The sequence below is a fragment of the Nematostella vectensis genome, chromosome 2 (assembly GCF_932526225.1).
Source record: "Nematostella vectensis chromosome 2, jaNemVect1.1, whole genome shotgun sequence".
NCBI classification, from domain to species: domain Eukaryota; kingdom Metazoa; phylum Cnidaria; class Anthozoa; order Actiniaria; family Edwardsiidae; genus Nematostella; species Nematostella vectensis.
The window spans coordinates 12,135,665-12,151,250 of NC_064035.1; the positions used below are offsets into that span (position 1 = coordinate 12,135,665).

General features: G+C 38.5%; 1 protein-coding gene across 2 annotated transcripts; it reads left to right on the plus strand.

Moving 5' to 3' along the window:
- The first annotated feature begins 309 nt into the window (after positions 1–309).
- On the plus strand, positions 310–14,687 carry LOC5514041 (N-chimaerin). Of its 2 annotated transcripts, XM_032383667.2 has the most exons (16): positions 310–643; positions 798–863; positions 1,000–1,055; positions 1,737–1,768; positions 2,361–2,474; positions 2,588–2,640; positions 2,893–3,083; positions 4,698–4,799; positions 6,441–6,512; positions 6,935–7,019; positions 7,698–7,778; positions 7,882–7,974; positions 13,147–13,224; positions 13,294–13,425; positions 13,730–13,835; positions 14,338–14,687. In XM_032383667.2, the coding sequence occupies exons 1-16, from the start codon at positions 631–633 to the stop codon at positions 14,516–14,518; spliced, it is 1,455 nt and encodes a 484-aa protein (XP_032239558.1). In that variant the 5' UTR covers positions 310–630; the 3' UTR covers positions 14,519–14,687. The 2 variants fall into 2 exon arrangements, with proteins under 2 accessions (XP_032239558.1, XP_032239559.1); XM_032383668.2 differs by lacking the exon at positions 4,698–4,799.
- The last annotated feature ends 899 nt before the right edge of the window (positions 14,688–15,586 follow it).

The following is a 15,586-nucleotide window of genomic DNA, read 5'->3' on the forward strand; positions in this document are numbered from 1 at the left end:
GGCATTATATTAATCAGGTGAACATGCGTTATCCTGTCGTAATAAATTATCTCCTGGAAGGACAAAATCAACAAATCTTACGGTCACATTAATATTGTATTAGCAGCGCGGAAATAGAAGTAAGGGCAAATTCTATTATTCTATTATCATAACCTTGTATTTCTATCACTCTACTGAAATGTCACATCTTTTGTTCCGCATCTCCAAGTCTCGATAGTCAACCCCCCCTCCCTCCCCTAACCAAGCCCCCGAGCGAAATCTGGATCTAGCTCTACTAACCGCTGGCCGGTAGCTGAGCCAGCTGTTTCCTCAAGCCACTTCCTCCTTCCTCCCTTCCATCTCCTACTGACGAAGGGCTGATCGCACACCGGGTTATCAAACTAAGCGTTTGCTTCAGTTTGCTGCATGCTCACGCTATCTGCTTACTCAATCAAACGTCTGTCGTTTATCTACACCATCTAGAGATGTCCAATTGATTGTGAAGTCCATAAGATTGCGCGATCAAGGAGGCGAAGACTTTAAAGTGCAAACATGACTGTTTAGAGGCTCGGCGGATTATTACTCTCCCTGCTAACAAACGCTATCCTTGCCTTCGCGTTTTATAACTCATTACGACCTTAGGGACAAGCAATGACACAACAAGGTATGAGGAGGTCTATTTTCTAGAGAACAGAGTTGATTTTCTAGGCGATGAAAGTTCGCCATTTGCACGCTGAAAGGTAGAAAGCATGAGTACTGCGCTCCAAGGTTATCCAACATATCACGTCTTCTGTAACATTGTTTCCTTTCTGCCCTAGTTACAGTAGACGGCAGGGTCTACGATACAGTCGAAGATGACAAGGAACCAGTTTGGAAGTCCTATCGTGAGTAACAAGTAGTAGTCGCCAAAAGCATGGATTCATCCTGTTATGTTTTGGTCATTGTTTCCCTAAAACCCGTTGATCCGACATGTTTTATTTGACAGAATCTAATTAGTTTTACTTTCTTTTTTATTCATAGTTTATCAACTCCAGCAAAAGGCACCTCAACCCATTTGCGTCGTTTGTAATAACGAGGTAGTGAATCGCGTTATTGCTGGAGTAACTATGTGTTTTCAATGAATATTCTGTCCCGCCCGAGTGGCTAGAGACTTGCTGACACCTGTTGCAGAAGAACATATGTTTCAATGAAAACGTTCCACTATTTATGCCCATTTATGGTAGTGGCACTTGATCATAAAATATGCAAAATTAGTCAATCCAAAAGATATGAGTTTAAAAGCGAGTGAGTAACATGCCCTGTCAACTGGTTTATGGGGCATTTAGGGTATTTCAAAAATCCGTCTATTTATTCCTACCTTTGTTTTTTTTGTTTTTTTTTTTTAGCATCATTGCATTGCTCCTTCCAATGCAATGCTTTTTAGGGTTAACTTTGATATTGTTGGTATAAGTTGCTGATTCTACATACTCCATTGAAACATAAACATATTTGTGAAGAAATCTATTTTATACATATTTACTCTATCAATCCTGTTATCACAAATTCTCTTAATCTACTCTTTGTATCAATGCCAGATCAGATTATTATCTGTGTAAAACCCTCAATAAGTTATTTGTATAATAATATTAGGATATATCATACAAAAAATATATTTCTGCAGATTGTAAGAAAACTCAAATAATATTATATCCTCTACAAATAATCAATGATAATTCTTTGTGCAAATGATGATACAAATATTTTCTTTTATTTATCAGATTGCAAGAAAACCTGCCCATTATGGGAAAGAGTAAGTATGCCAGGATATTTAGTTTTACTTAAAATCATTTTGAACATGTTTATTATCAACCACTCATTCGACAGGTTTCATGGTTTTATTTCATAACCACTCATTCAACAGGTTTCATGGTTCTATTATATAACCACTCATTCAACAGGTTACATGGTTCTATTTTATAACCACTAATTCGACAGGTTTCATGGTTCTATTTCATAACCATTTATTCAACAGGTCTCATGGTTCTATTTTATAACCACTCATTCAACAGGTTTCATGGTTCTATTTTATAACCACTCATTCAACAGGTTTCATGGTTCTATTTCATAACCACTAATTCGACAGGTTTCATGGTTCTATTACATAACCACTCATTCAACAGGTTTCATGGTTCTATTATATAACCACTCATTCAACAGGTTTCATGGTTCTATTACATAACCACTCATTCAACAGGTTTCATGGTTCTATTTTATAACCACTTATTCAACAGGTTTCATGGTTCTATTTCATAACCACTAATTCAACAGGTTTCATGGTTCTATTTCATAACCATTCATTCAACAGGTCTCATGGTTCTATTACATAACCACTCATTCAACAGGTTTCATGGTTCTATTTCACGAGAAGAGGCAGATGAGCTGGTGAGTCGTCAAGACGGCTGTTACCTTGTCCGGGAAAGCCAACGTTCGCCATGGGCATATACTTTGACAATGAGGTTGGTAGTGATACATAATACTTATACTGCATTTATACACCAACACTAAACAATATATATTTCAGTCAATGACAATATGGTCTCAATATACTCTTTTGTGATTGTATTGCCAGATTCGATGGGACAAAAAACTTTAGGCTGTATTATGATGGAATGCATTACGTTGGTAAGTAGTTACTTAACTCTGACAAACTACTAAAACCTTTGATCCTGGCAAATAACAACTTCTAAGCATCCTTTTGAAACTTTCTATTATTATGTAATCTTTCTCTTCATATCGCTAAGACATTCTTGAGTATTGTTTAAAAACTCAAGTCCCAAAGCTTTGTTTATTCCTTGGAAACAATTTTCTTTTGTTTCTTGTGTATATTGCCCCAGGTGAAAGTCTCACTCTCTTCATATTTCTCTCACTCACCAGGTGATAAGAGGTTCCAGACCATCCACGAACTGGTAGCTGATGGTCTCATCACGATGTACATGGACACTTATGCTAAAGATTATATCGATACAATGATGATAGATGCAGTCAGGCCAGATGAGGGTAGTAAGGAAGCAGTGCAAGAAAATGGGCAAGTGAAAGCTGTTGAGACAGATGGGGCTAAGACACAGGTAGGTATTATTTCCAATTTTATCAGTAGTTGATGCCAACTTAAAAAGTCCCAAGTAATACTAATATGTTGGCTAGCATGCTTATACAAGGTTTTAAAAACGCTTTTAATGAAGTGCATGCCCATGGTTTTCCACCAAGCTTTTGTGAAATTTTTATTTATACGACCTCAGTGTTGTATTAAAATACAGACAATCTAAAATTTAAAAAAAAGCTTATAAAATATCTAAAAAACCCAGCTTACTTTATGCTTTACTGTAAATGTTTTTTTTATTGATATACTTGATGCTATATGTATTACTATTGTAATCAATTGTTATAATTGATTGGTTTGGAGTCAGAATTTTTTGTTAAATTTTTAGTCATCGTTAAAGAATATACCACATACTTTAAACCACTTGATACATTTTGTTTTTAGGTTTGATTTCTAGTTTTATTGGAATTTGGGATAAAAAATTTTCTAATGTATTATCAAGCTGGAAGATTCTCTTCCTTTCGTGGTTTTGAGTTATGATAATTTCATACAGTGCACTCTTGCAATATTATTTTTCCTGAATAAAGCTACTTACTGTTTAATATTGAGTCACAAACAGTGTTCTCATCAGTATGCCTCACAGAAAGTGCCCTGTAAATAATTAAATAATCACCATGATGCCAATAACCTGTTGAAACTTAAAACACTTTCTTTTTTCAAAAACTAAAAATAAGAGAAAAATGCCTATAACAGTGACACCATCTTAAAATTCTTTGTTTTTGTTTTTAATGAACTAGGATACTGCTTTGCACTAATCTAAATAACCTTTTAAATCCATTAATTATTCCAGATTTCATTATAATGGTGTAGAGGCTACATGCTGCTGTAGAGTATATGTATCAGATAATCTTTGTTTCTAGCACCTAGCCTTGTCTCTATGCAATATTGTGTCCAATGATATCTGGCAAAACACTAGAACCATTTTGGCTTTGGCGATATAAACAACTGGATTAGACTTTGTGTGGGTTACAGACTGACTTGCAAAATATCACTTTAAATTTACTCTTGTGCCTTGAAAATTTACCAAAAAACACATCAGTTGAAGTAAATAACCTCTGTAGTTGTGTGATATGTGTGAATTTGTACTATACCCAGCAAAAAAAGTAACATCATTAACTGACAACCCACCCAGCAAATTGAAGCCAGGGGAGGCCGCTATCTAGGATCTTTATTAGAACAGTTTGTGAGTTTTTTATATGGATAATTGGAATGGCTTAAACCAGCTAAAGTACTATTTGTTTTTCATGCTTACTTTTTATTTAGTATTCACAATATAAAAGAAGGCCTACCAATATCTAAAGTGTGACTAACTGCATTGTATCCTGTGTTTTCAAAGGTCTCTGTTTTCTGGGAACAGGACCAAAATGCCTCTAGGGAATGTTTCCCTAATTGTTTTGTTAACTATAAATATTCACTCAAGTGTCACATTCTAAACATCCTAACTTACAAAAAAAAGATATCTTGAAAACTTTTCCACAGTTGCCAGCTAAGAAGGAAAGCCAACCTATAATGATTCACTCAAGTATCACATTCTAAACATACTAAGTTACAAATAATGATAACCTTAAAAACTTGTCCACAGTCGCCAGCTAAGAAGGAAAGCCAAACAGAGGTGGTGCAACCTACTAATAAAACTAAAGATTCTAAACAAGTGCCAGCTTCTCCAGTGGTTGTTCCTAAAGAGGTAATTGAGTAAAACCCACTTAAGTTAACAACAGCATGATTGAGATATTGTACTTATCTTGAAGTGGTAACCAAGAGAGTAAAATATCTAATACCCTTTAAAATCGTTAGCGTGAAAATGTTGTTTAGCATTAAACTATAAACCTATTTATGGTTTATTTTCGAAAACAAAGATTTGAAGTACCAATAAAGTTTGAATTTAAAATATTTTCTACCTTTTATATAATTCTAGGAAAAAGTACCCCAAAACTGTTAAATATAAAAAGTTATAAGAATGAGTTAAAATAAAATATCAGTAATCTACGAAAATAATATATTTAATAGTCACCGTCAAGATCATATGTTAAATTTTATGTTTTGTAGCGTAAGCGTACTCGTGCATTCACAATTACAACCACAGACTCTTTTATTTCACGGCTAGGGTGCTACGAGTTCCCTCATTGGCCGAATAGTGGGCCGGACATCCCCGTACTGTTCGCTCAAACACAACACAACCATTTGCGGTACAAAAAAATGATATCAACATGATAAATTTTCCATTTTCCATTGGTATTTATGAAAATTACACCGGTCATATTTACAAAACAGGGCGCCTACAAGGGATTTCTAAAGTGAGAAGTTTCGTCTAGCAGATCGTTTGCTGGCGGGAGACCTTTGTCGGGGACTAGAACGAGCTTTTCCCGTCAGATCATACACCTATATTATTCGCAGCGGTTGGCGTGCGGTTTGTAAATTAAAAAATAATTCATTATCCAAAAATACACATTCAGAGGCAAATATAAAGTTTCTGTCAGTTCAACTACTTTTTTAAATAATAAGTTGTAATTCGATATATTCGATACCGTTTGATTGAATTTTTGTTATCTAGGGACCGTCTGTAATTTCTAGTTTTCGAATGCGTCATTTGTGTTATGTGACCTACATGTACCTGCTAATCAGCATAGAATAATTCATTGAATATGACAGACGGGGGAGGTAAGAGTTTGTGTCTCTTGGCCCGCTCACACACTGCGCGTATAGCGACGCGTTCTGTTAATGGCATCGGATCCGGTTCGCTTTTGTTCTTTGCGTCAGCCGTCCATTTTACGACCCCATGTCGTACGAAAGGGTTATTTCAGCCGCGGCGATTGGCTGGGAGGTTGTGAAAGTCTGGTTCATTGCGCTGGTAAGGCCCAGCTAAACAATAATCGCAAAGTTACTCAAAATCACTTTTTTGCCAGTTATTCCAACTGTTACTTTTCTATGCCACATTTGCCACATTTACCACGTTTTTGAGACATTAACATGACAATGTCAGGGGATGTGTGGTTTGGAGTGATTTTTCTTCCATTCTACGATGCTAGGTGCAAGCCGAGAAAAACATCCTTGTGAATTATCGCGTAAATTTTGAATCGCATCCTTCGCATTCCGTGCGATCAGATTAAGAGCTAGTTTGTAAATATCTGTAGGAGCACTGCATCTTGTCCACCCCAAGCGTACGTAAAGATGTCTGTGTGGTCCACATGAGCCGTGTGCGTGCGCGATGTGTCTGAGGGGTCTCAGGACTCGACTATTTCGCTTGGTACGAAAAAGCCCAACAAGGAATAAGGTCTCCTTTCAGCAGTGATTCCATCTAACTCCCTACCTGTGTTTTTGTTTACAGGACAGACGATTTAGTGCTAGCAAGCGACCTAGCGTGAAACCGTCAGCATACACGAAAGCGCATAACTTTAAGGTATTATCTACACGCCTGGAGTCCCCTATATAGATTTATGGACGAGTGATTTGAATTTAAAGATTTCATTTGTGCAACAGCACACAAACCTGATGCGGGATCTATATGTCACGTTACACCTGTTGGTCAATGCCGTGACATGTGTGCGTGACCTACGTGCGTGACTGCGCTCGTGATTTCGTCTGGCAGAGCTTAGAAGATCGATTTTGCAATAAACCACGGAATAGAGACTTTGGCACGTTATTGTGGGGGGGGGGGGGAGGGGGGAGCAAACGCTATTTATCGTCAGCATTCCTCGTTACATGACAGGAAACGTTTCGATCAATTACCTGCTTGACACCGCGCTTTGAATAACAAACGATTGACTTTTAGGTCAGGTTTGTGTGATTACGGGGTAACGTTCATGTAATGTTTTCTTGCAGACGAACACTTTCAAGGGTCCTCATTGGTGCGATCATTGTCGGAACTTTTTATGGGGGCTTACTATGCAGGGGGTTAAGTGTCAAGGTAAGCGACCTGTTCATCTTTTCCTGCTCATAGCAGACAGGCAGAAAGACACAGACGGACGGACGGACGGACAGTGGGTGCGACGTACAGACAGCAGACAGACGGGCATGTCTCACGTTTCGTTTATTTTAACGTGTACACCGCTAAACATAATGTCCATTTTATTTCTCTCGAAAACAACGATAATATTTTACAAAAACGTAGGAAGAAACCACCGGACAGCCTCTATCTGCTGGTGTGCGTCGGACCTTGTGGTCTGCGTCGACAGTTGATTAATTAATAAAACCTTTAAAAGAAAAAGTCGACAACAACGCAGATTTATGTTTTTTAGAACGATATTTCGGCAGGCCAATACCTGCCTTCTTCAGGTTATAAATGAGTTACAATGGCATGTTATAGCTAGTATATGTACAAAGTTCATTGATGATTAACTAACAAAAGGTAAAAATAGTAATTTAGTGACTTATGGAAGATGGTAAATAGGGTGGTGTGGATTACTAAGTAGCTAAGTAGATAATATTTTACTAAGTAGATAATATTTTATTAACTTAATACAGCTGTTATCTCATTACACTCTTTTGTATTATTATGGGCCACTGGTAGGTTCTAGGATGATGATCCTCCTATCCTATCCTGCTCAGTACTGTTATTTTCATGTTTTTTTTTACTCTCTTTCAGACTGTGGCTTTAATGCACACAAACAGTGCACAAAAGCGATCCCAAATAACTGCAAGCCGGACAAAAAGTATATCAAAAGAGGTGAATACTTTTTCCTGTACAAGGGAAAGATCCCTGCAGAACTGAACGTTTCTTGACGTCTCGTGAAACCACGTTATACTCATTCAAAGTGTTATCTTTGTAGCCTTTGGCGTGGACCTCACTACACTCGTCAAACTTCATAACACGAAAAGACCATTTGTAGTTGATATTTGCATAAACGAAGTCGAAAAGAGAGGTCAGTAGCAACGCAAATACCGTCAGTACTCGTTTTGGCGCTTTATCGAGTGTAGGCTCTTATTGATTGATCGCGGCAATATCTCGACAACTTGAAGAAAGAATATACCCCGGGGGGGGGGGGGGGGGGGGGGGGACTCCAGAAAAAATCAGACGGGGTGGTCGTCGGCAAAATCAATTTTAAACTCTAAGGGATAGCACTTTGGGTGTGGTCAACAGCAATTCTTACCCCTAAAGATAGCAACTCGGGTGTGGTCGAAGGAATTTTTAACTCTTAGATATAGCAGAATCGTAAAAAAACGTTAAACATCCCCTAAGTTATAACAGTTTGTCATATTTATACCCTAAGAGGTCACAGAATCGTAGAAATCCTTAAACACGCCCTAAGAGATAGTAGAATCGGAATAATCCTTAAAAACCCCGTAAGGGATAGCTGTTGGTCGAAATTTTATACCCTTAAAGATTAGCCTGCGTGCAGCCGGAAATAGATCCATTATTACTATTAATAATTATTACTATTAATAATGGAACTATTTCCGGCTGCACGCAGGCTATAAAAGATAGGACGATCGTACATACATATACATACATAAATACTTTTTATTTGGTCCTTATACAGATTGTGTACATGGGATGAGTTCCAAATAAAATTAAGATAGTTTCACATGCGATGTAGGACTACAACGTTAATGTGCTTCGTAACGCATTGATTTTGGCAATAAATTTTGATATTATTTTTTGAAGTTTTGTAGGTGAATTAATGAGGAGGAGGGAGAGGTTCGTTGACATTCGATTAACATTAATGTTTGTTGCCATTTGTATGTTTGTGAAAACTTCGGCTCTTTCATTGCAAAATTTGGGGCATCTTGTCAGGAAATGAACCTCATCTTCCACCTCAGCGGTAGCGCAAATAGGGCATATCCTCTCATTTGCTCTTTTGTAAGGTTTTCGATAACGCGCAGCTTCGATTTCGAGCTTATGATTGCTAATTTGCAGTTTTGTCAGCGCGATTCTGTGGTTTGTATTGGTGACCTGGCTGATATATGTTTCAAATTCGTAGCAAAGCCAGCGCGCGGAGCTCCATAGGTATAGAAATATGGTATAGCTATGCGACTTGGTTTTGTGGTCATCGCGCGGGTATCCTGTGGTGTCACAATCCATCCATCCAGTCAACCGTGCAACTCCCAGGCCCCCTCGGTCTTACGTTTTTACGTATTTTTATTTTTTACCGCCATCAAAGTTCGTATGTTCACAGCAAAAAAGGTAGATTGAAAATAGTATTTAATGAGAAAATATGCGGATTCAAATGGGTTGAAATCTTTGAGGAACCGTTTTGTCTGAAGTACGAGCCGATAGTAAAATCTACCCGAGTGTTCGTAAATCCCGTCCGTTGCAGCAGCAAAAAGAGGACTATTTAGAGGCTCTACACTACCATTCTAATAACATTCCTTCACGTCTATATCTATGGAGATCTATAAGGAGATCCTGAGAAGAAAGGGCCTTGGATTTATGTATGTTTTCAGCTATAAAAATAATTCGCTTGTGTCCACGAGTTTCTTGCTAGCAGAAAGTTGACAAGTTCACAGTTTACAACAAAAAGCGAACACAACCACACAAGCGACAAACAGAAAGCGACAAAAAACACTGCCAAGGTGAGTTTTGAACGACGGTTTGAATTGAGAATATCACAGTTATGTTTCTTTTATTGTTGTGCTTTTATAATGCTCGTTTATTCGTGTTTTTTTTTCCAAAACCAATCGCCAAGCTAAAACACCATACCAGTTTGACGTCAAGATGTCATATCAAAGTCATCTATCACTGTTTTGATTGGCTTAAATACCATCTACTTGAATTCCGATCGGCTTATAATTTTGGAGTGCACTTGAGTGGTTTTCATTCCACTGGCAATCGCCATGAAAATGTTCAATTCGTAAATATCTACACGTTCTATAAATTCAGGCATATATTCCTCACGGTAAGTAAGAATTTAACGACAGAAATACGTAGTAGTCTAGTTACTGTTTCAATGTCACTTAGCTTGTTCGATTTATGCATTTGTTTATAGAGTTTGCTTTGAGAATTCGTGGTCTAAGTCAAACAATTTGAGCATAACAACATCCTTTGATATTCTTCGTTCTCTCTATACTGACTGCGTTGAGATATTTAATAAAGGCTGACAAATATCATCCTGTCATTTATTGCTAAAGAAGATCTTTCCTGTCTTTATATTCTGTGTATTTAGGCTTCTCGAAGATACAGCCACTTTTTTAACATTATCAAAACTACAAATAACTTATATATACTATATATATCCTTACTATATATTAACTTTACAGTTACAAAAGAATTTTCTCATCAAAAGTAAAAACACAAAATGCTTAGCTTATATTGTCTGCATCTTGAATACTATCTATTGTGTTTATTTATTTATTATCCAAATAGTTGTGAAAAGTTAATAAGGTTATAACTGGCATGATGAAAATGTTGTTTTGAAAGAAAAAAAATACTTATAATTGTTTTCACTTTTATTTAGGTAAAACCAACCAAGGATTGCCCGAGGGCCATGATTGATGCTGAAGGCTGGGAGACATGAGAATAGGCAAATGTCTTAAAGATAATAAAGTAGGGGATTTCTTACTTTGATACAGCAGTAAATGCGAAATAGGCTTTTTTAAAGCAAATACTTGCCCTCAATGACAGACCTGAAAACATTTTTTCTATCAACCTAAAGATAATAATGAGGAAAGGGGAAATGTTAGGAGAGTGCTCAACCAAGTTGTTGCATTACGGAAGATTTTATTTATCAAAGCTATAGTCCAATTTCTTCCTTCTCCCCCCCCCCCCCCCCCCCCCTCTCTCTCTCTCTCTCTCTCTCTCTCTCTCTCTCTCTCTCTCTCTCTCTCTCTCTCTCTCTCTCTCTCTGTGTGTGTGTGTGTGTGCACCCTAAATAAATTAAAATAGGGAATAGGTTTGAAAATTTGTTCTCCTCCTTGCATTTAATTTTGGAGTAGCATTAGCATATGTGGATCCATGGTTTTTATTAAAAAAAAGCAGGCCTCCATCCTACAGGGTGGATGCACCAATGTCTAATGCATGACTGGAAGTATGTTTGTGAATTTTAATTTCCTTGGTGATGGAGTATCACCAGCAATAAGCCAGTAATATTAATCTTCCATATGGCACCTGAAGTGTATCTAACTGTATCATTCTATCTTTGGAATGCTGTTGCATCCATCATTTGTTTCTTTGCAAGGGAAAAGCTGGTCAGGATGTAGCTTTCATACAAGTGTACATTAATGAAACTTCTATCAAGGGAAGGGTTTTTTATTAGCAAGGTTCAGGGGGGGACTCTCCAGAAAGATAGACGGGGGTGCTCAACCTATCTTTTATGGTATAATGTTCTTACCAACTTCTATCTCTTAGGGTGTGTTTTAGGATTTTTCCGATTCTGCTTTCTTTTAGGGGTTTTCACGCCCGGGGAGGAGTATTTTTCCGATTCTGCTATCTTTTATGGTATCTCACGCTAAGTGGTGGCCCAATCGCTTGAAATGTATTTTACAATAAACCACAAGTCAACTGATCAGTTAATACTTTCGACTTTATTGTCGGTAACATAACAATATAGGATCCGTCAGCAAATTAAAACCAGCATTGTTTTTTAATGCTATCTCTCAGGGTTAAAAATTTCTCTGACCACACCCATTGTGCTATCTCTTAGAGGTAAGAATCCCTTAGGGTTAAAATTGATTATGCTGTGGAGCACCCCGTCTCTCAAACTCCTGTTTCTCAAACTTAAATTATATAAAGACAACATCAAGTGCTTTTTCAATAATAAATCTGTAAAGAAAACAGGGGAAAATGTTAGTAATATGCTCATTTATGCTATTATTTCATTATTGTTATATATTTTTTAGAGTCACAGTTCAATTATAGTCATTCATTTCTCCCTTTTTCTTCTCCCCATTGACTTTTTGTTATATTTATTTCTCTCTAACATAGGTCAATGAACATGGTTTGGTTTGAAATTAGAAATTGGAATTAAGCACTTTCAGTAATAATTTAGGATTTGCCTCCATTGCATTCATTTTTGATTAGCCAGTATGGGTGGATCCAGGGTTTCTAAAACCAACAGGCCAATGGGTGGGTGCACCAATATGTAATGCATGACAGGAGGTATATTTGTGGAGTTTAGTTTCAACACATTTTTCTGAATAATCAGTTGTGGTACATGAAAACTACAGTAGTGGGTCTATGGGGGGGGGGGGGGGGGTAGGGGGTTTAAACCTCCCCTTGGGCTTTCTTTTTTTATTATTATCAGTGTATCTTTTCACCCCAAAATCGTTACGAAGGTAAAATAATGACGAAAATTTTTGGGCCAAATCCCCCCCCCCCCCCCCCCCCCTTGGCAAAAAGCTAGATCCGCCGCTGAACTACAGTATGGCATCTAAATCTTTGGAATGCTGTTACATCCTTCATATATTCTTCACAAGGTCAAAGCTTGTTAGAATGGTGTTTTGATAAAAATATACATAGTGGAACTTCTAAGGGAAATAAGGTAAATTACGTTTCTTTTTGGGTTTGCTTTTTACATATTTATCTATTATTGATTTCAATAATAGATAAATACATTGGCATGTGTCTCTGTTATGCCAAAAATATCGTGCTTGTCGATATAATTTTTAACCTCTTGTAGTTTTAACTTACTACCCAGGTTTTTGCTTTGATGCCCGTGAATATCCCAGAAACCGAAACGTAAGAGTTTAGTCGGCGGCCGGGACAGTTGTTGACCTGGCATTTAAAATATAGTGCAAAGGACAAAGAAGTTAACTATTTACCCTGAACCAGTTGGCTATCTTGTTCGCAGCTTGAAGCAGCTCATCCGGTAACTCACTTCTGGGCATCCGCGGGGAGACTTGATCCGCGCGGTATCCCTGTGGTCCTCTCCAGCTTTCGCGGTTGCCTCTTGGTTGCCTCCCGTCTTCTTTTCATGGGAGCCCCCCCCCAGGGAATATACCGTATTTTTATGGATTTAGAAACTTTGGTTTCTTTATGGTAATACGCTTATGGTTTAAACGATCAAACTCAGGCAAAAGCTTTGAATCTATCAGATGATACCTGTTGCTTTTAAGAAAGGATATTACAGTATTACTGAACAGTGTACATATTCTTACAGGCCTGGACTCAGAGGGACTTTACCGAGTTTCTGGCTTCGCGGATGATATTGAAGCACTCAAAAATTCATTTGACAAAGGCAAGTCTTCAACTAACGTCGGAAATATTCTAGATATTTAAAGCACTCACACAACCGTTAATTACTCAGATGGCGAATCGGTGAACCTCTCCACGTACGACGATATCAACACTATCACAGGCGTGTGCAAGCTGTACTTCCGTCAACTGCCTCTACCCCTCATCACTTTCGAGACTTACAGTAAATTCATAGCCGCTGCAAGTAAGTGTCCATCTCTTGTCGATTATTACTTTTGTCGGTTCTACCCTGTTCCAATTGCAGGAAGACACAGTTTATGCTCTCCCGCCACGATCATACCTGTTTAGTCACAGCATCCTCTCCACCCCTGGTTGGCAAGACCGTTCTTGTCGGTTTTATCCTGTTCCACATATACACGGAGACCAAACTTATTTTATTGTCATTCCGTCACAATTATCTTTGTCCCGATTGCCTTTCTCCCACCTTTGTTGATTACCGCTTAAATTGATATTTAATTAATCTCTGTTGCATTGTCGTGTGCTTTCAGAAACACAAGACAAACACCTAAGAATAGAAGAGCTATCCAAGGCGTTAGGGGAACTTCCACAGGCGCACTATGAGACGATGAAATTCTTAATGGGACATCTCCATAGGTGAGTAAGAACGACCTACTTCTTACTACAGGTGTAGCCGACAGTGCTGAATAACGTATGCGCATGCGCTTGTTCTGGCGAAAACAAACAAAATCTCAGTGTTGAATTGTTCCAGTAAAGGTACGAAAGGCTGACTTCGGTCGCTGTTTTGACTTACTGTACAGCATTAAAACGATACTGTACAAAAGATGACAGATTTGTTTGATAATGAGGGAGTCATAAAGAAAATTTTAGCCTTAGGTTTGATCTAGTTTTCTCAGCATTCGTCAAAATGTGAGAGTGCGCCGGTAAAACGCCGCCATTTCAAAACAAAAAGGCTGGTTTAACCGCGCGGTGCTGGAACTAGTCTTGCGTTTTTCAGCACTGTCGGTTTAGCCCGCTTGATTGTTAGTGTAGGGACTACCCTTCACAAAATCACGGCTTCACAGGCCTATCCCTGTTTTGTCGTGGTTTACTGACTATCTTTCTCCTGACTCGTTTTTTTACGGTTCCTACTGATTAGGGTGTCACAAAGGCGCAGTAAAAACATGATGACGGAAGAGAACCTTTCCATCGTGTTTGGGCCGACGCTTATGCGTGCCCCAGAAGGCGACTCCCTTGACTCACTGGTGGACATGAAGTTCCAGAGACTCGCCGTGGAGCTTCTAATATCACATCAACACGTGCTCTTCGATACGCTATAGTCACGCCGTTTGTGCCGGCATCGTAACCGGTGTGTACTTTGAATGTTCGAATGTGCAGGGGGTGATTCATAGAGAATTTTCCCGAGTAACCCCAACATCTTAAATTTGCTCTTTGTAAACTTGCCGAAGTACAGAGATTCATTAATATATATGATTTAAACCACCCGAATTCGGCACTTCGAATTCGGGATCTCGATTTCCTGGGAGCGAGGGGGGTATTGATATTTTCTGGAATCGACCCCATTTGAAGTGGGCGTACGGCTTGATCACAAGAGTTGCGCGTTTAGTTTGTGCGCAGACTTTTGATGTTTTTCGTTGTTCACGTTCAGGTGAACAGAACTCTTAGATCCGGTAACCACATCAGTCAGATACACGTGGATTCCTCAAGCTAGCTACCGTATCTCCTCAGGGGCTCATAAATAGGGGCAATCAACTTCCCCATGTTCTGGTACTATATAGGTGTCACGGCGTTCCCTAGGATCAGGCTATTTTTAGACGCGCGGATGAGCCAATCAGTTTCAACCTTTGTGTTGACGTTTTGGCTGAGCTCAACTGCACGCGCAGTCTCAGTCAAAAAGCTATGTTCTCTCTTCGATACTTTGACTTTTTGTTGCTCTCTTCTTTAATGTGAATCCAACCCTACCTATGACTTTGAATTCTAGCTTGCAATTCTTTTGGTAAACAAACAAAACCGACGGATGATAGATAAAAATATATTCTTCCTAACTGCAATTTGCGCGTAGGGCCTCACGTCACTCGCGCGCGCGACCAACGTCAAAGTAGCTGATTGGCCAGTTCGTGCGCGCGCGTCTAAAAATAGCCTGATCCTAGGAAACGCTGTGACAGTTATATAATACAGATGATTGCCCCTACTTATGAGCCCCTGATCTCCTCTAATGCCGGATTGCTAAGTAAACCGTGGCCCAATAATAGATAGGTATATATAATAGATTTTACGTATTTTACTCCCCCTCTAGATATAGAACACCCGAAAACAGTGCGAGACATTCCAAAAAGAAACAATAGAAAATTTGTTATAGGTTTTCAAATAAATTATACGACATAAAT

What these genes read in the sequence shown, in the direction of transcription:
- LOC5514041 (XM_032383667.2), top strand. An exon ending in CAGATGGGGCTAAGACACAG is followed by an intron (nt 3,084 to 4,697) that starts GTAGGTATTATT and finishes ACTTGTCCACAG; the next exon opens with TCGCCAGCTAAGAAGGAAAG. An exon ending in CAAAAAGTATATCAAAAGAG is followed by an intron (nt 7,779 to 7,881) that starts GTGAATACTTTT and finishes TTATCTTTGTAG; the next exon opens with CCTTTGGCGTGGACCTCACT.